The sequence below is a fragment of the Dendrobates tinctorius genome, unplaced genomic scaffold (assembly GCF_039654945.1).
Source record: "Dendrobates tinctorius isolate UK_male_01 unplaced genomic scaffold, ASM3965494v1 ptg000047l, whole genome shotgun sequence".
NCBI classification, from domain to species: domain Eukaryota; kingdom Metazoa; phylum Chordata; class Amphibia; order Anura; family Dendrobatidae; genus Dendrobates; species Dendrobates tinctorius.
Window position 1 is genome coordinate 12,228,779 of NW_027361715.1, and position 26,310 is coordinate 12,255,088.

Sequence of the window (26,310 nt, forward strand, 5' to 3'; positions counted from 1 at the left end):
AGGGGGTCTTCATCCTCGCCTCAACCTCAACCCAGACCCCTTAAGGGTGTTGGGGAAGGAGGGGGGTCTCGACCTCGAACCAGGACCCGAGGGACTGGGGAGGGAGCGACATGGGGAAAAAAACCACCTCAACCTCAACCGGGTACCCCTAATAGGGGACCGAGGAGGGAGCCATGCCGGGAGTCTCGCTGGAGACCCACTTTTCTTCATCTGTATTTCCGTGAAAAAAAAAAAAAAAAAAAAAAAAAAAAAAGGAAAACGGAAGAAAAAAGGTGTGCCTCCTTGCGACACTAAGCAAAAACTGGAGAAGGCTGACGCCGTCTAGGGGTGTATACTGCAGAGGAGGAGCCAAAGTTAATCTTTTTCAGATTATGCATAGTGTCGCCTCCTAGTGGACAGCAGCATAACACCCAAGGTTCTGTGTCCCCCAATTAGGCGACAGAGTAATCACAACTGTAAGCAAAGGGTACACTGGGCCTCAGTGGTGTCTGTTCACACTTGTACTTTCCATTGTGAATGGCTGCCACAACAGTCTTAGTACAAACATTTATTGTTGTGTAATCCTAACCCCAGATTTTAGAAGAAAAATCCCCCCGTGGGTCACAGTAATTGCTACATGGGAATCTATAGAGAATTACTAATATGCAGACATGACATGTGACAAGGGGGCGGGCATGTGGTGTTCCCTCTACACACGTGACAGTGTCACCGGGAGCAGACCATACATTACACGACCACGTCCGTACCCATAGAGAGGTCCGTCATTTCCAATTGCAGAAATCATGATCACATTATTGGCTGTTAACTCCCAAACCTGGAAAGTAGAAGAGAGTCAGTGTTTCCAATCATTATACAGTTTTAGAGGTTAAAGAGGGGTGTACTATAGAGTCAAAATGAGGCCGGGTCAGCGGCGAGGCGCCAGATAGCCAGAAACGAGGCGCAGGTCAGTATTTCTATATGGCTGCAGCATAGTGGGCTCAGGAGCAAAAGCAAGGATTTATTAAGAGGAATAAGTGTCAGAAAAAACAACTTATCGGTAGACAAATAAATGAGTGTATAATAGATCTGGGCAGTGCAAGTCTGGGATCTATGCAGTTAGGAATAGGAGATTACCGGTAAACACATTCATATGAAGGTGCGTATCAGGCTCCTCATGCTTGTTAGATGGAAGGTGAACGGGTCATATGTAGTTTATAGTGCAATACACTTTCTATAACCAGGTGTGCACTGAAGGGCAAGTGGGAGCTGCTCATTCCCACCATCAGTGAGGAAGCCTGGAAGGGGGGGGGGGGGGGGGGCTTGGAATCTTTGTTCCCCTTCTGTGAACAATATAACCACCAAGCTTCCTTCTCACCATAAGGGGTAATAATCGCCCTCTTAGGGATGTTTGAGGCCATGCTTTAAGGGCAGATTTTGGCACACGATATGGTCGTGTCCAATTATGAACTTTTTAGCAGAGCATAGTTTCATTCCGGTCTTTGATATCTATTCCGATTCCCCTGGATCCCATCATCTGTTTATTTGGTTTACTATAGGCAGAAGCGTGCACCCAGCAACCATTTCTTGCCAGGAGATGGATGGTGAATTCTCCTCCAACACTAAGGTGATGGATTGAGGCCGGAAACACGACGATTACATGACAAATAAGTACAATAGAGGTTGTCCTCAGACATTCTACAAAGGTATGGGACATTGGGAACCTTGAGGCCACAGTCTTTTACAATGGAGGTCCGCTATACACATTATTACCTAAAGTTAGGACATGCAGAGGAGTACTTGATAGATGGAAGCAAAAAAAGTTTGTTTTGTTATTGCAGGCTTATAGCTTTTTCAACACCTAAACTTGTATTTTAGAAGTCCTACCAGTAGTGGAGCATAAATGTATTGACGAGACCTCACTGCGTATAGTGTCGTATGTTACTGTAATATAGCCACACTGCTTTGTGAATGAAGGAGGTGCATATATCTGTACGTACTGAGGAAAGTTGTATATACATGTATAATGGTTTTAAGCACATGCAAAAGTCTTGTGGAAACGTATGGAAAATTGCTGCATTTCAGTTTTCAATAAAAAGTGGATATTGCACTCCTTATAAGGTGGGGCATGAGCATAGAATAAATGCAAACTAAAGCAGAGAAACAATTAGAAGCGTTGATTGATCTGCTATCAGAAGAGAAAATGCTGCTGTACTCGGGACAGGATAGTAAGGTAACCGTCCCATGTAATCGATAAATGAGCCAAGTGCAGGATTGTGTCTATCCTGTCCGCTGTACAGCAGCATGTCTCTACTACTGAGATGAAAAAACAAACTTTGAGGTTACAGAAGCCCTACTGTATACAGATGGTTCACAACCAACCTTATCAACAAAAGGATGATCCATAAAGTCCGGGCCCCCAATGCTGAGGTTCAATACATCTATTTTCTTAAGTATGGCATAGTTAAAAGCGTCCAGGAACCATGATGTGTAGGAGACCTAAGAAGAGCATTGAAATAAGGACTATCAGACAAGAAGCGTTTGTTCATTTACAGCAATGACAGATGACATTAATCTGGTCTCCTTCATGAACATCTCGCACATCCGCTTCCGTCTCCTTGGGGCAGGATCTGCCCGCTACATAAACCTTTAGTACACAAAAGAACAGCGCTAAATTAAAAGCAAACACATTTATTATTTTGGGATCCAGCCAAGCGGCATCTTTTCTCAACGCCCAGAGCCAAATGCCAAGTACATTCAGCCTCCAGTAATCTGCAGCCTTTAAATCCATCATCCAGCCATGAAACACGGATTATGGTCTAGATTTCTATCTATATCGACATCCACCTACAGAAGATAGAGGCATGTGAAAATCGTTTCTCACTTCATCCCTCCAGAGTAATAAAGGATGCGTCACCCCCAAACTGAAATAAAGCCATTTATAGGGGGACCCCCTCTAATGTTTGGTCTATCCTTCCTTTGGAATTCCCCACCCCAATATTTTAGTCCAATCCTTCATTTGCACCTTTTCAAAATCTCGCTTTTTTTTTTACTGCACAGTTGTACATCAGTAACTCACTAAAAAAATAAAAAGTTTTGCACAGCTGAAGACTAGTGTGCAGGATTTTAAATTTTGCTTGAAGGACAAATTCCTACAATGAGCTTGACGTGCGCCTTAAAGTTCCGACACAGAGCAAGGGACTTCTAAAAAGCCCTCCCCCCACTACACGCAGCCTATGGTCCGCATGTGAAATCTGCAACAGGATAGTTTTGTCTTGCAGGTATACAGAGTTTTATGTACAGATTTACCCTGTAGATAGACTTGCATTAGATATGGAAACGTACGTGTATCTAGTGTTTTTCCGCTGCGGAGAACGCATGCACAAAAAAAATTATATATATATATATATATATATATATATATATATATATATATATATATATATAAAATTCATACATGACCAATGTTTTGTCACACGGGATGTTGGCTTACAGGTGGCTGCTACCAAGCTCCTTTTGTCCCCCTCAATAGCATGGACGAGAAAGATCTTTTTTGCCTTCAGGCTATAGCAAATATAACCCAACACAAGAGTAGTCAGATATAAAAAAAAAATAAAAAAAAATAAGGTACCTGATTATTGGTGAAGACCCGGTAGATGTGCAGCTCAGAATCCGGAGCTAGTCCCTGGCATTCCCGCATGCTGGCTATGACACCTGCCACAAAAGTCCCATGTCCCAGTCCTTACAAAGCAGAACGAGAGATCACATGAGTGCAAGAATATGGCACAAGTCAGGTCACAGATATACACTAAGTGGGGGATTACAAGATGGAGGACAAGCAATACACCCATTAGGCCACACACACACATACAGCATTAGTTGTGGACCAACCACCCTGATCTTCCCATGGCAAAACCAAGCTTTACACTAATAAGAATGTAACCATATAACAAGCCTCATCTACACAATGCAAGTCATGGTGTGCAGACGGTACTGATCTAATCCTGTGGTGCCCTGGACTGACCTGTCCACACTGGTGACCATGTACTGAGATATGGCAAGTATGCAAGAAAAACCACCATGGTTACTTACCGGTAGCCGGTTTTTCCGGAACCCATGACAGAACCACATGAGAGAGGGATCCGCCCCGCCAGGACAGGAACCTACTGAGACATAAGGGGCGGCACCTCTCCCCCGCTTCAGTTGGGTTACAGAGCATTGAGAGGACTTCCCGGTTAGTTACATGTTTATCCAACACCACAACACTCAAAACACCCTACTAATTGTGCACACCATACAGTGAAAAAGGGGGGGAATGTACGGGTGCTGTCATGGGTTCCGGAAAAACCGGCTACCGGTAAGTAACCATGGTGGTTTTCCCTTCACCCATGACAGCACCACATGAGAGATTTTTGGAGACTTCGAAACACCTTAGGGAGGGACCACCGCTTGCAGCACCCTTCTACCAAAGGTTAAGTCAGCAGAGGAGGATAGATTTAATCTATAGTGCTTAAAGAAGGTTGAAGGTGAGGCCCAGGTAGCGGCCTTACAAATTTGTTCGATTGATACCTCTGCCTTTTCAGCCCAGGAGGTCGCCACGGCTCTGGTGGAATGAGCCTTGATGCCGTCAGGAATCGGGATACCACTAGCTGAATAGGCTACACTAATGGCTTCCCTGATCCATCTAGCAATAGTCCCTTTTGAAACCCCATAGCCTTTCCTGGCACCCTGAAAAGCTACGAATAGGGACTGTGACCTCCTCCACTGGCTAGTGGCAGATATATATTCTACGAGAGCTCTTTTAACATCCAGACTATGGAATTTTTCCTCCCCCAGATTTTTTGGATTTTCGCAAAAGGATGGAAGAACAATTTCCTGACCCCGATGGAAATCTGACACTACCTTGGGCAGATAACTGGGGTCTGTTCTTAACACTACCCTATCCTGAAAGGCTTGCGTATAAGGAGGATTTACTGAGAGAGCCTGTAAGTCGCTTATCCTGCGGGCTGATGTGAGGGCTACTAACAGGATCGTTTTTAGGGTCAAAAACTTTAGGGGTAGCTGATGTAATGGCTCATACGGTTCTTTTGTAAGGGCTTCTAACACCAGGTTTAAATCCCAGGGGGCTATTCTAGGTATTGGAATAGGTCTAGCTCTATGGCAGGATTTAATAAATCTGGCTATCCACCTATCTGATGCCAGTTTGCAATTGTAGAGCGCCCCTAGTGCCGACACCTGAACCTTAAGTGTGTTTACTGCTAACCCCATCTGCAACCCAGATTGTAAGAACTCTAGGATGTCACTAATCGGAGGTTCTTTCTCTAACGGCTTACCCAAGAACTGTAGGAACTTATCCCATGTTCTGCCGTAGATGTTAGTAGTCACCGGTTTCCTGCTTTTTTGCAGAGTGGCCACCAGCCCAGGGGAGAACCCCCTATCTATTAAAAGCGACCTTTCAAATTCCACGCCGTCAGATGGAATCCTTTGACCTGAGCGTGTAATATTGGACCCTGAACTAGTAGGTCCGGGATTTCTGGCAGAACCCAAGGATCGGAGAGGGACATCTTCCGTAGCAGAGCGAACCAGGGCCTTTTTGGCCAAAATGGAGCTATTAGAATCACCCTGGCTTGATCGTTTCTGATTTTTCTTACCACCGTCGGGATCAGAGCTACTGGGGGGAACGCGTAAGCCAGTCTGAAGTTCCACTGGATGTGCAATGAGTCCACTGCCCATGGGTTTTCCCTTGGGTTTAGAGAGCAGAACCTTTCTGTTTGCCTGTTGTGCTTGTTTGCAAAGAGGTCTATCACCGGTTCCCCCCAAAGCTGAATTAACTTTTGAAAAATGGATCGGTTTAGTGCCCATTCTCCTTGCCTCAGGGTATTGCGACTCAGGAAATCTGCCTCTATGTTTTCTGCCCCTTTTATGTGTAGGGCTGTCACGGAGTGTAGGTGATCCTCTGCCCTGCTCAGAATGTTTGTTGCTGCTTCCATTAAGGAGTGTGATCTTGTCCCTCCTTGGTGGTTGATGTATGCCACTGCTACCTTGTTGTCTGACATGATGCGTACATCTTGACCCTGGAGTAGCGGAATGAAGTGGTTTAGGGCCTTGCCCACTGCCCACAGTTCTCTCAGGTTGGAGGATGCCTTCCTTTCTTGAGGTGTCCAGGAACCCTGACCTATGAGGCCCCTTAGGTGTGCCCCCCACCCCGAGGAGCTTGCATCTGTTAAAATTATATCTGTCGCCTGTCTGTCCCATGGTATTCCTAAGGTCAGATTTGTCTCGTTCAACCACCAGTTGAGAGAGTCTCTGGTTTTTAAGGAAAGCTCCAGCTTTCCTTCCAAACGCCCTCTTAGCGATCTTTGTGCTCTTAGTATCTCCCTCTGGAGTTGCCGGGTGTGAAACTGAGCCCACCTGACCGCCGGAATACAGGATGTTAGGGTACCTAGCAGGGACATTGCTTTTCTTAATGTCATACATGGTTGGTTTCGGCCCGCCAAGGCCAGATTTTGCACCTTCTCTATCTTGGACTCTGGGAGCAGACACTCTTGCCTTTCTGAGTCCAGTATAAATCCTAGGAAGGTCTGTTTCTTTAGGGGTTGTAATTTTGATTTTTTGAAATTGACTATCCACCCTAACTCTTGCAAGGTGTTGATCACCTGAGTCAGCTGTGCTGTACAGTGGTCCTCTGAACTGCCCACTATAAGAAAATCGTCCAGGTATGGTATTATGACCGTATCGTGAATCCGGAGAAAGGCTGTCACTTCCGCTATGACCTTGGTGAAGATCCTCGGGGCTATGGATATGCCAAACGGAAGAGCCCTGAACTGAAAGTGCCTTAGTGTGCCCTGAATATAAAGCGCTACCCTCAGGTATTTCTGGTAATCTGGATGGATAGGGATGTGGTAATACGCATCCTTTAAATCGACTACGGCCATGAAGCAATCTTGATGTAGCAGCTTCACTGCCGTAGTTACTGATTCCATCTTGAAGGTCGGGTTCTTTATCCATAGATTGAGGCGTCTGAGATTTATGATTGTCCTGAATGACTGATCCGGTTTTTTTATTAGGAAAAGGGGCGAATAAAACCCCTTTCCTTCCTGTAAGCGTGGCACCTCGGACAGTACCCGCTTGTCTATCAGGCTCAGGATTTCTGTTTCTAAGGCCAGTTGTTCTTCGGTCATCTTCCTGATAGGTGTGATGACGACCACGGATTTTGGCTGACGAATAAAGGGGATTTTCAGGCCTTCTCTTCCATGCTTTCTGCCAGAGGGCTGTGAGGGAGGCAGGGACGCTGAACGTTCCTGCTCGGACTCCATCTTGCACCGCCGATCTACCGCTGTCTTCCCCTTTTAATTTGCATGCCTCCGCCTGGTGAGCGTCTTCCTCCCCTCCCCCCTGCGACCGCCGGCCCAGCGCTTCAGAAAGCCGGCCGGTGTCGCACCCGGCGCCATTACACCGTCGCCTTCTGCTGACGTCAGCCGGCGCACCCAGCATTCCAAGCGCCGCTGACGTCAGCGGCCGGAAGACGCCAGCGTCTCTCCCCTGCCACGGGGATCGAGATGCGGCGTGCGCGAGGGGAGGGCGGCGCGGTGGGGGCTTCCCGGAGCCACCGGGATCCCATCCACGCCCGCACGAACCCGGAGCCCCAGGGACCCCGGGGACTGCGCTTCCAGGACCCGACGGCCGGCGCTACAGGTAAGCTACCTGTTCTTCCCGCACCGGGACGGGCCTGGGTCTTCTTTCTCTTCGCCCATGACAGGCACCGCCACAGTGGGATTCCTTCCAGGACAGGAACCCAACTGAAGCGGGGGAGAGGTGCCGCCCCTTATGTCTCAGTAGGTTCCTGTCCTGGCGGGGCGGATCCCTCTCTCATGTGGTGCTGTCATGGGTGAAGGGAAAAGAACCCTATTCTGGATTATTACTCTCCATCATACAACAATAAATGGGACATGCATGACAGTAGGACGTGGCAGGGGTGGTCATACACCACACTACAGGAAGGGCTTCCCTCTTCCCTACTATCCTGCAGGAGTTCCCAAAGGTGCAGAGAACCGGGGGAGCACGGAGGCAGACAAAGGAAACGTCCTAAAAAGTGGACATCAGCTTCTACTCACCATCATCCAGCGTTTTCTCATTGGTCCAGTTGGTTCGTTCTTTCACGTTTTTAAAGTGTGGATGCCTCTCACTCAATCCAGTGTCAAACACGGCCACTCGTACATGACTACCTGTTCAGGGAGGGCACAAGAAGGACAAAGCTGTAAGAACCAAACCACCCAAGAAGTGATCAACCCTCAGCCATACATTTCTACATGGCCGTATTCTGTCCACTCTACAGCAACAGATGGCATGCCACGAAAAGTTAGTGCTCTGCAGCCGTCCTCACAGCCATGTTGGAATATGCAGCTCTCTCATTCGGAACCAATGATATTATAGGTTTTTTAATGAAAACCAAGTTCAATTATTTTCGGATAATATTTTAACTCCAATAATTAAAGAGAGTCTGTCACTGCAAGGTACAATACACAGTTACATAGGGGGCTTGACCACAAATACACCAAAGTGGTCATGTAGGGTTTAAGGAAAGTCCATATGTAAGCGGTGGCTTTGGTGTACTGCTGGCCAAGGGCTCATTAGACTGTTACACCTCTTCAAATTTTGTTTTTAATATCCTCCACCATCCAAAATTGACAGCACTTGATTCCTCCAGGAAAAGCAGTGCCTATACTCCATCCGTATCTGTACAGGTACTGAAGGAGAGCAGAGGGGCGCACAGATCCCTGGCTCTTGTCACTGCTCACTAAACCGGGAAGTTTAAAGATTGGGCAGCGACGGGAAGAGAGTGCGGATCTGTATGCAGCTCCTAGACTGAGGACAGGCAGGCTGTAGCCCTGGTTGATATGGAACGCAGTTGGTGACGGCTACTGGAAAGTGTATTTTTATTATTAATACATCTACACATCTCTTCGAGAGGGGTTATCCACAGTTTTGGACACTTAAATGCATGCAATTTGGGGGGGTTTCATTAAAACTTTTGCACAGTTTGCCTCCCATAGTCGCTGCATTGCATAGTCTATTGCAGAACATGACAACAGGGGTCAGCCACACTAGCTTTGTTTTACCAGATGTGTTGGGGGACAAATTGTGGCACTTATAAAAGCATGACAGCTTCTTCTCCTGATCTCGTTGGTGCAGCTTTCCTCAAGACTGCACAGCTCTCCTGTCCATACAATGGCTGCTGGTGGATGTGACCAGACCCATCAGTCCTGATGGACAGATCTTGTCACATGCTCATCCACTAGCAGCCATTGTATGGACTGGAGGTCTATACAGTCTGAGGAAAGGTGCACCAACAAAAAGCAGAAGGAGAGGGGAGGAAAACCAAAATGTGGTAAAGCCCTGTAAAGTGTTCCCTCTATGGATAGATTGAGAAAGCAGCTACCCATAGAATCATCTCCTGCACCAACTAGAGAGGAGACCCGGCACCACCGGAGAGCTGCATGGAGACCCTAGTATGGCTGCTGTTGTGTGTCACTGACCTGTGTATCCCAGCTGCCACAGCACATCAGCTTGGAGAGTCTGCGCCACCTGCCGTGGGATGGCTCTCAGGAGGCGGCGACTCGAGTGTCTGCCCGTGGCATGCCAAAAGCCAGAGCTGAGGGAGAGGCTGGTCCTTCTGAGCGGGCGAGATGACTGCCATTTCTGACTCCACTTTGTCTCATTGCAGGGGGCCGAGGGCTCACCTAGATCAGGAGGAGGAAGATGGGGAGAAAACGCTGATGATCCAGTACAGATAAGAACACGCTTGTGTCATGCACAAACCAGTCTCCGCTCTTGTGATGTGTCAACATGAACCAAGTCTACCTGATCTCATTTGGCTCCATAAAAGAATTAGCGCTTCGTGGCACTAGCACCGTGTGGCCTCCTGCCAGCGTCCATACACTACACAGCTGTTGCGCCCCCATTAGGAGGAGGATGCAGCGAAACATCATGGGGCAATGATGCTTGATTACATGGCAACTTACAGAGCTGTTAAGAGACCCCCTGGCTGCAGGAAGGTGATCCAGAAGACGTGGCACTGGGCCCAGAGAGTGAAGTCTGAGCCATCACAGCTGTCCGCTACGACGTATGGCAGGAAGTCCCCTGTGCTAGAGTAGACTCCGCCCCAGGGACTAAGCTCCACCGTCTTCAGAAAACTGCTGGGGCAACCTGCCCAAGGAGAAGTCTTTTTACACAATATCTGACAAAGGGATCCTATAATAGAAGTGCACCCAGCTTATAGCACAGAGCAGCCACTACACTGGAGAGACAGCTTTGGTTCCCAATACAAGGATGCTTTGGCTTCTATATACACTCCATCTTGTTTTTGCCACCATACAGGGACTTGTAAGGAGTAGTGCACTAGTAGCCACAAGCTGCTTCATGGCTTCCAGGTACAGGACCATAATGAATGCTATGTCACAGTGGTGGACAGATTAATCACCGGAAGACCCCCCCCCCACCCCAACCATAGTGACACGTGCCATACAAACCCCCACTTACAGAGTGGATACAGGATTAGTCAGTGACGAGAGCCATCGCACCCCGGCCTCAGGGACACATCAGGCACCATGTATTACCTTTACAAAAGGAATGCCTTATAACCAGGTACAGAAGGCTGAGGAATCAATACTATAACCAAGGGCAATATAAACCAATCGATGCTTCAAGAAAGTACAAAGAGCACCTGGGTCCAAAGGCTCAAAAGCCAAAGCCAAGAAGTGAATCCCAGCTCGTCCGATTGTTGGGAAGGTTCACACAACCGTATAAGAATTGTTCAGAATGTCATGCAGACAAGAGGGATGCTTTTCTTTTCTTGGTCCATGTGCCAGACGTTTTTACAGTCCGCCATGTTACCGAGTTGCATTGCATCTGTAGAAGTCCTCCATATGGCATGCAACTTTTCTCTTGCACCCATACACTTGGATGGGTGACATCCAATCCATGGAAGAAACCAGGGCATACAGGTTTTTTTTTTTTTTTTTTTTTTTTTTTTTTTTTTTACACACAGGAAAGCACTTGGACTGAAGATACGGTTGTGTGAACGAGCCCTTATGGAGCGGCCGAATCCACTTGGTAGAAGGATTCTGCGAGTGTTTGCTGCTGTCCGTGCAGGGAGGAGAAGAAACGGAAGAGTTTTCCTGTCACAGAACAATAAGACGCATGCAAATCTAAACATTAAGCGTCATATCAGGGAAGGGCAGGAGAGTATGAATAAGAGTCTGCAGGAGAAGAAAAACCCACACAATGGTGCACAGAATCTAGGGCCAACCTCCACACTGTCTATAGACCAGGCGTACGCAACCATCTCTGCTCCAAGAGCCATCACCACCAGTCCTAGGGATGAAGCCTAAGACCATCTGAGACATTTATGGCCATTTTACACAGTTCATTGTACAGTTCCAGTGCATAGAGAGTATGGCTTAGGGTTCTTTTAGGCTATGTGCCCACGTTGCAGAAATGCTGCGGAATTATCAGCATTTCCGCAACTCCCCGCTGCAGGGAATACGCATGCGGAATTCACATGAGTTTTCCCGCTAAACAAGCGTTTTTCAAGCGATTTAAAGCATTGCTTGGAAAAGTGATTGACAGGTTTGTCATACTTCTCAAGCATAGCGCTTGACAAGTGTGACCAACTTTTTACTATTGATGCTGCCTATGCAGCATCAATAGTAAAAGATAGATTGTTAAAAATACAAAATCAGGATATACTCCCCTTCTGTCGGCCCCTGGCGACGCTGCCGGCAAGCTCCGTTCCCAGGGATGCATTGCGAGCATCACCTCAGATGACGTAGCAGTCACACGACCGTGGCATCATCTGGGGTGACTCGCGCAATGCACCCCTGGGAACGGAAGATGCTGGCAGCGTCGCTGAGGGCCGGGGGCCGACAGAAGGGGAGTATATCCTGATTTTGCATTTTTAACATTCTATCTTTTACTATTGATGCCGATGACTCCGAGGGAGAGTATATCCTGTTTATTTTAATTCTATTTTACCATCCACACATGAAGTGCTCATTTTACACATGGTGGGCATATCCACATGCGTAAAGTGAGCGTTTCAATGCAATCCTATGGCAGCGGAATCGCCGCGATTCTGCAGATTTAATGGACATGCTGCGAATTTTACCTCTGTGATTCCGCAGTGGTAAAATCCACAGCATGGGCACAGCAATTGCAAAATCCCATAGGATTGCATGGGAATGCGTTTAAGCGTTTCCGCTGCGGCAAAAATGCGGGGGAAACGCTGCTAAAAAAAAAAAAAGCAATGTGGGCACTCATCCTTACACTTACCGTGTTTTTGCGGCCCCAATAAGTCTTCGGAGTGCCGTGTGCCGTATATACGGCCGTGAAAAAATATCGAGCTTGCGCGATATTTTTCACGGCTAACAGACACTGCTGCAATAGATTTCAATGGTACCACAAAAACAACGGTAGCTTGTTTTTGCGGTACACTGTATTTAAGGATCACTGTATTTTTTCCCCCACCAATTTAACAGGGAAAGACGGCGATCCAAGGTGTTTTTATGCGGGAGACCGCAAAAATCACGGCAATACGGCCAAGAAACGGGCCGCAAAATAACCCGGGAAGTGTAAAAAAGAAGCTAAGCCTTTGATTCGGACATGTCTTCCAGGACTCACACCTAGGCGGGAGAACAGAAGGCTACAAAGCAGCACATTGCCATCGCCCCTGAACATGGGTGTTACACAACTCCCATGAATTACAACTAACTCACTGAAGAAAAAAAAAACAAAAAAAAAACCACACCACGTCATCACATCCAAGTGACCCATTCTCTTGCCTGAATAACCAGGCAGTTCTAATCCACGGCACTCAGGGTGCACAAGTAGCTGTCAGGGCTACAGAGTCGCGAGTGACCGCATTCATGTGATCCTACTGCAGTGTCACATGGATAGACTTACACCGAGGTCTCCAATGCAAGAGGACCGTCCGGCTACACGAGTAAAGCACTACACATGGCAAAAGCATACGGGCTCAGGTTTTCCCGAAGCTTTATGCCAATGGTCAGAAAGGTGGGGGGCAGGGAATAAATAAGTGGGCATTGTGAAGACCGCTCAATGCCAATTCCTGCAGGGTAAAATTAATCTCTTGTGGATAATATAAGGTACAATGATAAAGCCATACCACAACACTCACCACTTGTAAACTTCAGAGAGCGAAAGACACGTCTCTGAGGGGTGACCCGCTTGATGTTTGGGTGATCTTCTAGTGTCAGAATGCCAACTCGCTGGTCAGTCTTGATCTCAATCAGCTCAAAGTCACTGGGGTAATCACTGGCAGGGTTATTCCTCGGGACGATCCTCCAGTCCTCGATGCCTCGGCTCTTCAGTGCACTGGTGATAAACTTGCTTCGTGCATTTGCTGTGAAGTATCCTTTGAACGCCACAATGTATTCTGGAGAAAGAAAGATAATTCTGCAAATATAGCAAACAACTGACCTGGCGGATCCCTTCAAGGACTCAGGCAGGACATTCAGTGTTAAAGAGGGGGAAAAAAAGCCACCCCACCGCAGCAGCTCAAAGAAGAGCTCATGCTAAACTGCAGACCAATCATCTGTAGCATCAGAAACTAACAAAAAAAAAAAAAAAAAAAAAAAAAAAAAACACTCTGCAAGGGCAGGGAGAGACCTAACTTTTTTTTTTTTTTTTTTAAAAACCAGATTACTCCAATTGAGGCTATGTGCACACGCTGCGGACCCACATTTTTTCCACATGGGTTTGCACCATATCCGCAAAAGGGAAGCTCAAGCAGTGATAATCAATGGGAATCCAGAATTGGTGTGCACATGCTGCAGAAAATTCCGCACAGATTCTCAGCGTTTTATTTTCCGCAGCATGTCAATTCTTGTTGCGGATCTGCAGCGTTTCTGAACCCATTGACTTACACAGAGTCAGTCAAATCCACAGGTGTAAAAAGGTCTGCGGATTAGCGTGCCAAAAACGCTGCGGAAAGGAAGGGCGAATGTGTGTGCGGGAGGGGACATCTGTCTGCAGCCAGGTGTCAGCCGGATGGGAGTAGTAGTCCCATCAGACATGTCTGCTGTCACATATAACAGTGACAGCATGAGCCGATGATGGGACAGTAGTAGTCACATCATCGGCGACTCTGTTCAATTGTAAAACAAACACACACACATTCATACTCAAACACCTAAACCCCAACGCCATAGATCTCCTGCAACAAAAACAAAATAAGCCAACATATACTTACCTTTCCGCAGTAATCCATTTAATAATGCGTGTCCCACGACGATCTCACGTGTAGAACAGTCACATCGGGGGATGTGACCGCTCTACATGGCTCAGGTGATACGCTGCGGGAGGATCACCTTGTGTCAGTGTATCACTGCGCCGCCAGAGGTTACGTGTGTTTGTGCTGTCACTTGTGGCACCACTGCGTGAGAAAGTTCTCACACAGCAGTAGTGCCGTAAGTGAGCGCAAACTCACATGAACTCTCAGTGATACACTGACAGGAGATAATCGCTCCTGCAGTGCATCATCGAAGCCATGTAGAGTGGTCACATCTCCCGATGTGACTGTTCTACACGCAAGATCATCGTGAGACACTCAGTAAATGGACTACGTCGGACAGGGAGTATTTATGTTGGTTTATTATTTTATTTTTGTCGCAGGAGATCGATGGATTCCGGGGGGGGGGGGGGGGGGGAATTAGGCGAGAGAGTATGGTTAATTAAAACTCAATGCAGGAGTCTGTGTGATTATTTCAGATAAAGAACTTTAGTCTGGGAGTGTCTTTATTTACCATATAACTATAGGAATAGTAAAAGATAGGTGTCTCTCCATTACTAATCAGTGGGCTTGATGTCACAATACAAAGGTGACATCAACCTCACAAATACTACCCACTTGCCACCGCTACAGGGCAAGTGGGAAGATGGAGGCTAAGTGCCATTTCTGGGGCGACTGAGAGCTGATGTTTTTAGCCTGGGGGGGTGCCAATATACATGGCACCTTCCCAAGCTATTAATATCAGCCCACAGCTGTCTGCCTTGCCTTTGCTGGTTTGATTTTATAGGGTAACCCCATGGTAAATTTTTTCTGGTGTTCCCCTGTAAACTAGCCAGTAAAGGCTAAGCAAACATCTGTGAGCTGATATTAAAAGCCTGGGAACCTTTATGGCTATTGGCTCCTTCCCAGAATATTAACATCAGCCCTCAGCTTTCCCTCTGCTGGTGATGCAGGAGCCCTTGAAATTTTTTTTTTTTTTTTTTAATTTTGGAAAAACAAACAGATATTGGGTTTCACGCAAAGTAGAAAGTAAGAGTGAGTGTGTTTATCTGGCTGAAAATAATATATTTTACATTCACTTATTTGTTTTGTTTGTAAAGATTATATTTGAATATGGTATGTAATGATATTAAGATGTTCAATGAAGAATGTAGAAGAGGTTGGACAAGGAAATTACATCATAACTCTCTTTTTTGTTAAATAATATATCTTTACTTAGCTTGAAAATCTGCACACAAATCCGCATGACAAACACACGGATTTTCAACTGCGTTTTCTGCCAAGAGAGGCAGAATCCACGCAAAATTTTACTAAGGCAAATCCACAACGTGTGCACGTACCCTAAGCCTGTTGACTTATCTAAGCTTAAACCTAGAAAAGGTCAGCAAGCTAACCTTCACATACCCTACAGCTCTAGGCTGGTTAAACCACTAATCTCTTCACCCTTTCTAAGCTGGGCAGGAGCTGCTGGGACCAGCACCGATATTGGGGAATCACAGCACCATTTCTGAATCTTGTGATTTTACACACATTTAAAGAAAATTTGTTCCAGCCAGATAAAAGGGGTTATGGGACTCACCACGTTCCACCACTGATGAAGAAAAATCCACACTAAGTGTAAGGTGAGAGCAGCCATTGCAGGAGTCGGGTTCTTGGGACGAGTTTCCCGGCCGGGCGCTCTGGTGCTTCTTTAGACACAGTAATATCACAAGCAGCTGCAGCCAGAACTCTGCAAACCTCATGTTGATAAAACGTGGTGTGAAGTTTCTACGGTGAAGTTCCGCCTTGTGTTCCCGAGGGTCAGATACGCACAGAGGGTGGTCACCTGCGGGCTCTGCCTGACAGTGTCCAGCCGGGTAACTACAAACAGTTCTAGGAGTTCAGGAAAGTCCACATGTCAGAGGCCTGGATGTACAACTCTCATTTCTTTCGGCGTTTCTTCTCCATGGCGGCTCAGACTCCTCGTTTACTCAGTGTGGGAAGGGAAGAATTCACGATCCATAACGGAAGAAGATAACCACGTCAAATGAATTGCTACAGAAGACCTATATGCTATATAAGAAGAAAAAAAAAAGGAAGTCATTAAGTTTGCAGGCAGGTTCAGATGATTAGACTCCCACTGGCGCCAGGATTACCATCGATCCTGCCTCTCTGAATGGCCTTCAGGCTTGATGTCCGGTGAGTCCTAGTGACCCGTCATTAAGGAACGTGGCATCAAAAGCCTATCAAACATCGAGTTTCACATCGCATGCACATGTCTGCAAAACTAGAAACGTATCCAAGATGGGAGGTGGAAATAAAGCCGAGAAATCTAGGTCTGAGGAACGTCCCAAGGCCATTGGAGAAAGGCTAGAAAACCAAGTTACAAGGCGTGGTGGGTAATGCACAGACGAGGTCTACCAACCGAGACTAGAGAATCCCGGGACACAAGGCGTGCGGGCACATCACACAGGTAATACCGGACTCGCTAATAAATGCAAATCCCATTGTATAACCTGGAGTGTGCGCCAGATCACACACACCTACACCTCCAGAAATGGCATCGAAGAGGAAACCACCGCTATGTCACGTCTCTCCAACGCTGGATAGCAAGGTGGAGAAGGACCAGGAGCATTAAAGGCGCTGTCAGGACGGAATGAATACAGGGTACCGGCTGGTGCTTGTCAGTCTCCATCTTGGTCCTCTCCCTTCTATTTTCATTGACAGCTCAGCCCCTTTCTACAAAGCCAATGACAGATGACCACAAGTGGGAAGGAGCGCCGAACTGTTGGGCTGCACGTCACACACAATGACCGGGACGCCTGGGAGGAAAGGGCACCACAAGTGTCAGCATGCCCTCACGGTGGGGACGCCTGGGAGGAAAGGGCACCACAAGTGTCAGCATGCCCTCACGGTGGGGACGCCTGGGAGGAAAGGGCACCACAAGTGTCAGCATGCCCTCACGGTGGGGACGCCTGGGAGGAAAGGGCACCACAAGTGTCAGCATGCCCTCACGGTGGGGACGCCTGGGAGGAAAGGGCACCACAAGTGTCAGCATGCCCTCACGGTGGGGACGCCTGGGAGGAAAGGGCACCACAAGTGTCAGCATGCCCTCACGGTGGGGACGCCTGGGAGGAAAGGGCACCACAAGTGTCAGCATGCCCTCACGGTGGGGACGCCTGGGAGGAAAGGGCACCACAAGTGTCAGCATGCCCTCACGGTGGGGACGCCTGGGAGGAAAGGGCACCACAAGTGTCAGCATGCCCTCACGGTGGGGACGCCTGGGAGGAAAGGGCACCACAAGTGTCAGCATGCCCTCACGGTGGGGACGCCTGGGAGGAAAGGGCACCACAAGTGTCAGCATGCCCTCACGGTGGGGACGCCTGGGAGGAAAGGGCACCACAAGTGTCAGCATGCCCTCACGGTGGGGACGCCTGGGAGGAAAGGGCACCACAAGTGTCAGCATGCCCTCACGGTGGGGACGCCTGGGAGGAAAGGGCACCACAAGTGTCAGCATGCCCTCACGGTGGGGACGCCTGGGAGGAAAGGGCACCACAAGTGTCAGCATGCCCTCACGGTGGGGACGCCTGGGAGGAAAGGGCACCACAAGTGTCAGCATGCCCTCACGGTGGGGACGCCTGGGAGGAAAGGGCACCACAAGTGTCAGCATGCCCTCACGGTGGGGACGCCTGGGAGGAAAGGGCACCACAAGTGTCAGCATGCCCTCACGGTGGGGACGCCTGGGAGGAAAGGGCACCACAAGTGTCAGCATGCCCTCACGGTGGGGACGCCTGGGAGGAAAGGGCACCACAAGTGTCAGCATGCCCTCACGGTGGGGACGCCTGGGAGGAAAGGGCACCACAAGTGTCAGCATGCCCTCACGGTGGGGACGCCTGGGAGGAAAGGGCACCACAAGTGTCAGCATGCCCTCACGGTGGGGACGCCTGGGAGGAAAGGGCACCACAAGTGTCAGCATGCCCTCACGGTGGGGACGCCTGGGAGGAAAGGGCACCACAAGTGTCAGCATGCCCTCACGGTGGGGACGCCTGGGAGGAAAGGGCACCACAAGTGTCAGCATGCCCTCACGGTGGGGACGCCTGGGAGGAAAGGGCACCACAAGTGTCAGCATGCCCTCACGGTGGGGACGCCTGGGAGGAAAGGGCACCACAAGTGTCAGCATGCCCTCACGGTGGGGACGCCTGGGAGGAAAGGGCACCACAAGTGTCAGCATGCCCTCACGGTGGGGACGCCTGGGAGGAAAGGGCACCACAAGTGTCAGCATGCCCTCACGGTGGGGACGCCTGGGAGGAAAGGGCACCACAAGTGTCAGCATGCCCTCACGGTGGGGACGCCTGGGAGGAAAGGGCACCACAAGTGTCAGCATGCCCTCACGGTGGGGACGCCTGGGAGGAAAGGGCACCACAAGTGTCAGCATGCCCTCACGGTGGGGACGCCTGGGAGGAAAGGGCACCACAAGTGTCAGCATGCCCTCACGGTGGGGACGCCTGGGAGGAAAGGGCACCACAAGTGTCAGCATGCCCTCACGGTGGGGACGCCTGGGAGGAAAGGGCACCACAAGTGTCAGCATGCCCTCACGGTGGGGACGCCTGGGAGGAAAGGGCACCACAAGTGTCAGCATGCCCTCACGGTGGGGACGCCTGGGAGGAAAGGGCACCACAAGTGTCAGCATGCCCTCACGGTGGGGACGCCTGGGAGGAAAGGGCACCACAAGTGTCAGCATGCCCTCACGGTGGGGACGCCTGGGAGGAAAGGGCACCACAAGTGTCAGCATGCCCTCACGGTGGGGACGCCTGGGAGGAAAGGGCACCACAAGTGTCAGCATGCCCTCACGGTGGGGACGCCTGGGAGGAAAGGGCACCACAAGTGTCAGCATGCCCTCACGGTGGGACGCCTGGGAGGAAAGGGCACCACAAGTGTCAGCATGCCCTCACGGTGGGACGCCTGGGAGGAAAGGGCACCACAAGTGTCAGCATGCCCTCACGGTGGGACGCCTGGGAGGAAAGGGCACCACAAGTGTCAGCATGCCCTCACAGTGGGACGCCTGGGAGGAAAGGGCACCACAAGTGTCAGCATGCCCTCACAGTGGGACGCCTGGGCGGAAAGGGCACCACAAGTGTCAGCATGCCCTCACGGTGGGGACGCCTGGGAGGAAAGGGCACCACAAGTGTCAGCATGCCCTCACAGTGGGGACGCCTGGGAGGAAAGGGCACCACAAGTGTCAGCATGCCCTCCGTGCACAATGTACATTGCTGCGCCGCCTGACAAGCTGTGGAGGGCTGCATGGTCCCCGCACAGCAGGCCGCTCCTCCTCCCCGGCAGCACTTACACGGATCCCGAACACGCGCTGCTCCGCGCTCACCGACAACTTCCCCCAACTCCGCTCACTCCCGGCCACCAGCCGCTGCCATCTTGAGTGTTGTTCTCTGCCCTCCCTTGTATCTCCGACTCCTTACATCACAGGAAGAGGCGGGGCTTGTTTGAACAAGGAAAGCTTTCTTGTCCGAGCAGCCCGTCGGTGGCCGGCCGGGACTAAACGGTGCCTGTATCTCGCCTGACCCGTCCCCCTATCTGACCCATCCCCGTACCTGAACCGTACCCCTACTTGACCTGCCACCCAACCTAACCCATCCCCGTACCTGACCCATTTCTTACCTGAACCGTACTCCTACTTGACCTGCCCCCCAACCCAACCCAACCCAACCCTCTACCTGACCCATCTCCCTACCTGACCTGCCCTTTACCTATCCTATCCCCCTTACCTGACCCATCCCCCTTACCTGACCCATCCCCCTTACCTGACCCATCCCCCTTACCTGACCCATCCCCCTTACCTGACCCGTCTCCTTACCTGACCCATCCCCCTTACCTGACCCATCCCCCTTACCTGACCCGTCTCCTTACCTGACTCGTCCCCTTTACCTAACCTATCCCCCTACCTGACCTGCCCGTCCTACCTGACCTGCCCACCTTACCTAACCCATCCCCCTACCTGACCCATCTCCTACTTGACCCATCCCCCTACCTGACCCATCTCCTACTTGACCTATCCCCCTACCTGACCCATCTCCTACTTGACCTATCCCCCTACCTGACCCATCTCCTACTTGACCTATCCCCCTACCTGACCCATCTCCTACTTGACCTATCCCCCTACCTGACCCATCTCCTACTTGACCTATCCCCCTACCTGACCCATCTCCTACTTGACCCATCCCCCTTACCTGACCCTTTTCTTACCTGACCCGTCCCCCTGAGGCTACTTTCACATTTCCGTTTTTAAACATCAGGTGCGATGCGGCGAAAAATGTAAAAACCGGATCCGGCGCTGGTTACCACCAGATCCGGCTTTTTTTTCCCATAGACTAGCATTATCGCCGCATTGCGCCTGATGGCCATGCGGCGTGTCCAGGCTTTTGCCGGATACGGCAAAAAATGCCTGTCCGGCATCTGCAAAAAACGTTCCCTGCAACGTTTTTTGACAGCGCCGGACCGCTTTTTTCCACAGCGCATGCCCGAAGACTCCCTCTCCCGCACCGTCTCCAGCCTAAACAGATGATCCGGCGGGCTGCGGCTTCTACCGGATCAGGTTTGACAACTTTTCGCCGCAGCTCGCCGGATCGTTACACCGATGCCTCTACCTTGTGCCAGTCATTACACTGGCTACCCATCCACTCCAGAATACAGTACAAACTTATTACCCTCACCCACAAAGCCCTCCATGGCTCAGCACCACCCTACATCTCCTCCCTTGTTTCAGTATACCACCCTACCCGCGCCCTCCGTTCTGCTGATGACCTGAGGTTAGCATCCTCAATAATCAGAACCTCCCACTTCCATCTTCAAGACTATACACGTGCTGCGCCAATTCTTTGGAATGCACTTCCCAGGTCAATACGATTAGTCCCCAATCCCCACAATTTTAAGCGTGCCCTGAAAACGCATTTATTCAGACTGGCCTATTGCCTCAACACATTAACCTAATCTATCCCTGTGTGGCACAGCCAAAAGTTTTACCATAACCAGGTTCCCCTCATCATGTTCCCACATGCTTTATGCATCCATTAGCCCTCTGTGTCTGTACAGTTACACACTTAACATTATGGCTGGTCCATACAATCAGGGCAACTGTTACCACCCACCTTTCGTGTCTACCTCTTTCCTCATAGACTGTAAGCTTGCGAGCAGGGCCCTCATTCCTCTTGGTATCTGTTATGATCTATGTGATTATTGTTATGCTGTAATGTCTATTGTCTGTACAAGTCCCCTCTGAAATGTAAAGTGGTGCGGAATATGTCAGCGCTATAGAAATAAAATGTATTATTATTATTTATTATTTGAAAAACTGAAATGTGAAAGTAACCTTACCTGACCCATTTCTTACCTGACCCGTCTCACTACCTGACCCATTTCTTACCTAACCCGCCCCCTTTACCTAACCTATCCCCCTACCTGACCCATCTCCTACCTGACCCAAATCCCTACCTGACCCATCCCCCTTACCTAACCCATCCCCCTACCTGACCCATTTCTTACCTGACCAGTCTCCCTACCTGACCCGTCTCCCTACCTGACCCATCCCCTAACCTGACCCATCTCCATACCTGACCTGTCCCCTTACCTGACCCATACCCCTACTTGACTCGTCCACTACTGCAGATCACATGCTGTGCTTTATCTCAGACGCTTCTTCACATTGTCATACAGAAGCGGTGTGGCCGCTGAATGAAATTAACACTTTTATTTTGTGGAGGAATTTGGAAACAATAGAGCCGGATTCTGATTGGTTGCTACGGGCAGCATAATATCTATAGTTGCAACACCACAAAATGTGGCTTCCTGAGGAGGAAACACTTTACTGCTGAGGATGTTAGATTCTGTGGCGTAACGCGTGGGGCTTTTCCGTTCTCCTATGGGTTGCTCACCTAGAGGGTCACACATCCATCCATGATCTGATCCTGATTTGGTATATATACGTTTCTCTTTTATTCATCTATATACTTTTTTCCTACCAAATCTCCCTAGGTTTATTTGAGGTATTGCATTGTGCAATATGTATATATATAGCAATTTTTTTTTTATATTGAGTATTGCATATATGGCATTTGGCAATCCCTATATATCTATATTTTCCGCTATATCATACTACTAGGCCGATTAGGAGATTGCTTTTGTCTCCGAACTTATTTTGATATGGAAACTGTCTATTCCTCATACTTTCTGTTTTTAAATGTTTTATGTCTTTTCTATGCACCTTGTTTAAATAAAGATACTGTCATGACACAGCTGTTGGGTGACCGGGACCAGGGGCTCCTTTCCTGTCCCTAACACTAGGGGGCGTCCTAGCTCGCCATGCTCCCTGCGATATTCAGATGGCAAAGATGCCAGGGCCTCCACCCTTGCCTTATCTCCGAAGTTAGCCCTCAGTCTGTTCTTCTCCCCCACCCAGGGAAGCGGGGGCGCTACTGTGCACCGTAGTACGCCAACCCGACAAACAAGGCAACACAAACAAGGGTTAACAGAAAACTCCAGGCATACAAAATATTCACTCACATATAACAGGGAAATGCACTGGGGCGTGGAGGTAGGGGAATAAACCAAAACAGGATAGGGAATTACCACACATAAAAACCAAGCAACAGTCACCGATAACTCCTTCAACTCTCCTCATATGTGCTCCTCTCCCTCCCTTAGCCATGCAGTAAATGCTAGCTCTGACAAGGATTTGTAACAGAGCACAGATTATAATGGGGAAAGTAGTGGCTAACTGAGCTCAGATGCCAGCTCAGAGATTTCCAAAATGACCTATTAACCCCTGTTCTACCACAAGGAATAAACATTAAAATGAAGGAGAAGTGCATCTCAGCACCGGAGTAGACACTGCGGTCTTCTAGCTCCACACTGTCACGGTAACCCCGTGACAGATATTTCTCATTTTTCAGCTTTTCCAAGTGTAAGACAGTGTTAGGTAAAGGAGATTCCCCAGTGCTGTGCGGCATTTGTGTCCGGAGACTGCCACCTACCACCCAAGTATAACAACATGATTGGGGAAGTTTCAGGAATGACGAGTCTAGACAGAGCACTGGGTCAGGTGACCTTCTTGACATAGTTTTCCAATATAAGAGGCCAGAGTAGCAAGGCGGGAATGGTTTTGGCGCTAAGCAGTGAGATGAGCACTAAGGGGTATGTCAAGATCGGACACTGGAATATGCCAGGAGCCCTGAATCAGCGGATTGTTATGCGCCCGTGAGCAGGGTCAAGATCTGTGGACCGGACCACGGTAGTCAAGACCTGAGGTGCAGACCTGCACTAATGAAGACCCGCGAACCAAACCGCCAGTCAAGACCTGTGGCCCAGCCTTCATTCGCCAAATAGACAACCGGCGCAGGTCAACCACCGAAGACCTGATGAGGACCCCAATCCGGAAGAGGACGTCCACAGCGGTGAACCAGAGGCGCGCGTGAGACGGGCTGTTACTTCTACTACTGACGTATGGTACAGAGTTCAGTCTGGGGTAGTGAAAATGACAGGACGCGGGATGACCAGAGTGAGTAAGGCCCAGAGAGCACTGCTTCACTTGAAGACCCGTAGACGCCCGCTAGTGCCTATAACAGAAGGGGGAACATTTTATTGACAACTTTTATAAATGTGAATACTGCTCTCATAGCACATTTGTCAGCATAAGGAACTTGCTACAGTAGCATGTAAAAGTTTCAGCACCCCTAGTCAAAATTACTGTGAACAATTAAGCATGTTGAAGATGAAATGATCTCTAAAAGGCCTAAAGCTAAAGATGACACATTCCCTTTGTATTTTAAGCTAACAAAATATATATAGTTTTTCATTTTTTACATTTTAAAAATTACAAAAAGGAAAATGAGCCGATGCAAAAGTTTGGTTAGTACCTAGTCACACCCCGTTTAGCAAGTATCACAGCTTGTAAATGCTTTTTGTAGCCAGACAAGTCTTTCAATTCTTGTTTGAGGGATTTTCGTCCATTCTTCCAGTTCTGTGAGATTCCTGGGTCTTCTTGCCTCCTCTGCTATTTGAGGTCTAGCCACAGATTCTCAATGATGTTCAGATAAGGGGACTGTGAGGGCCATTGTACAACCTTCAGCTTGCACCTTTTCAGGCATTCTATTGTGGATTTTGACGTGTGTTTCGGATCATTATCCATTTGTAGAAGCCATCCTCTTTTCAACTTCAGCTTTTTACAGATGGTGTAATGTTTCCATCAAGAATTTGTTGAAATTTCATTGAATCCTTTTTTTCCCTCTACCTGTGAAATGTTCCCCGTGCCATTGGCTGCAACACAACCCCAAATAATGATTGATCCACACCCATGCTTAATGGTTGGTGAGATGTTCTTTTTTTTCTTTTCCTGAAATTCCTTTTTTTCTCCGCACATACCTTTGATCATTGTGGCCCACTGAAATTTTGCTTGGTCTTCCAGACCTTATCTTGACCTCCAGTGGTCCTGTTCCTATTTGGTATCACCGAGTCCGGAAAAACCAGATCTATAAAAGTGTCTCACTAGTTAACCCCATCGATGAACGCCATTAAAAAAAACATGGCAAACTGCTTTTTCATTATACTGCTGGAAAAAAGTGGAATAAAACATGATCAACAAGACAAAATGTACAGAAACATGGTATTGCTGAAAACTTCATCTTGTCTCGCAAAAAAAAGTCATAGCTCTCTGAACAAAGCGATGCAAAAGTTATTTTTTCTATAAAAGTTTTTGGATAACAGCACTAAATCATAAAAAAAAGTTATAAATGAGGTATCGCTGTAATCGTACTGTCACGAAAAATAAAGCTGCCTTACCAATTTTACCACACGCGGTTCTCTTTTTCACAACGCTCAATATTGATCACTTTTTATATTCTGGTAATATGGTAGGAGTCCACTGGTGCACACTCACCCATTACAACACATTTTTTAATGCATTTTATTACTTTTCACCTTTACACATTTTTCATCTACACACATATCATTTTACGCACACATTATCATTTATTTATGGTACTATTTTATATGTATGTATGTTTTATCATTCTCTCCTTGTCTCCAATTAGTATGATATTGCTTGACTATCGCCATATCTTTATTTTTTGGCCATTCTCCCTGTTGATATAGTTGCCCTTACCTAATATGAGCACTGCGGCTTCTTTATGACGCACACTATTGGCATACCCGCCCTTACCTAATATGAGCCCTGTGGCTCCTTTGTGACGCACACTATTGGCACACCCGCCCTTACCTAATATGAGCACTGCGGCTCCTTTATGACGCACACTATTGGCACACCCGCCCTTACCTAATATGAGCCCTGTGGCTCCTTTATGACGCACACTATTGGCACACCCGCCCTTACCTAATGAGTACTGTGGCTCCTTTATGACGCACACTATTGGCACACCCGCCCTTACCTAATATGAGCCCTGTGGCTCCTTTATGACGCACACGGCACACCCGCCCTTACCTAATATGAGCACTGTGGCTCCTTTATTACGCACACTATTGGCACACCCGCCCTTACCTAATATGAGCACTGTGGCTCCTTTATGACGCACACTATTGGCACACTCGCCCTTACCTAATATGAGCACTGTGGCTCCTCTGTGACGCACACTATTGGAACACCCGCCCTTACCTAATATGAGCTCTGTGGCTCCTTTATGACCCACACTATTGGCACACTGGCCCTTACCTAATATGAGCTCTGTGGCTCCTTTATGACCCACACTATTGGCACACCCGCTCTTACCTAATATGAGCTCTGTGGCTCGTTTATGACGCACTCTATTGGCACACCCGCCTTTACCTAATATGAGCTCTGTGGCTCCTTTATGAGCCACAGTAATGGCACACCCGCACTTACCTAATATGAGCTCTGTGGCTCCTCTATGACGCACACTATTGGCACACCCGCCCTTACCTAATATGAGCTCTGTGGCTCCTTTATGACGCACACTATTGGCACACCCGCCCTTACCTAATATGAGCACTGCGGCTCCTTTATGACG

At 48.7% G+C, this 26,310-nt stretch overlaps 1 protein-coding gene across 6 annotated transcripts in view; it reads right to left on the reverse strand.

The window, feature by feature from the left end:
- MBTPS1 (membrane bound transcription factor peptidase, site 1) overlaps positions 1 to 19,959 on the reverse strand; it is a 63,230-nt gene extending 43,271 nt beyond the window's left edge. For 2 of the 6 annotated variants that reach the window (XM_073576213.1, XM_073576209.1), the window contains exons 1-9: positions 19,611 to 19,795; positions 15,864 to 16,336; positions 13,172 to 13,429; positions 9,513 to 9,716; positions 8,091 to 8,201; positions 4,069 to 4,173; positions 3,608 to 3,717; positions 2,359 to 2,475; positions 747 to 814 (exon numbers count right to left, since the gene is read on the reverse strand). In XM_073576213.1, coding sequence (XP_073432314.1) covers positions 747 to 814; positions 2,359 to 2,475; positions 3,608 to 3,717; positions 4,069 to 4,173; positions 8,091 to 8,201; positions 9,513 to 9,716; positions 13,172 to 13,429; positions 15,864 to 16,026 — 1,136 coding nt within the window. In that variant the 5' untranslated portion in view covers positions 16,027 to 16,336; positions 19,611 to 19,795. Of the gene's footprint in view, positions 1 to 746; positions 815 to 2,358; positions 2,476 to 3,607; positions 3,718 to 4,068; positions 4,174 to 8,090; positions 8,202 to 9,512; positions 9,717 to 13,171; positions 13,430 to 15,863; positions 16,337 to 19,610; positions 19,811 to 19,936 lie in introns of those variants that run through there. The other 4 variants (XM_073576211.1, XM_073576212.1, XM_073576215.1 and 1 more) reach the window with 4 other exon arrangements.
- Between the last annotated feature and the right edge of the window lie 6,351 nt (positions 19,960 to 26,310).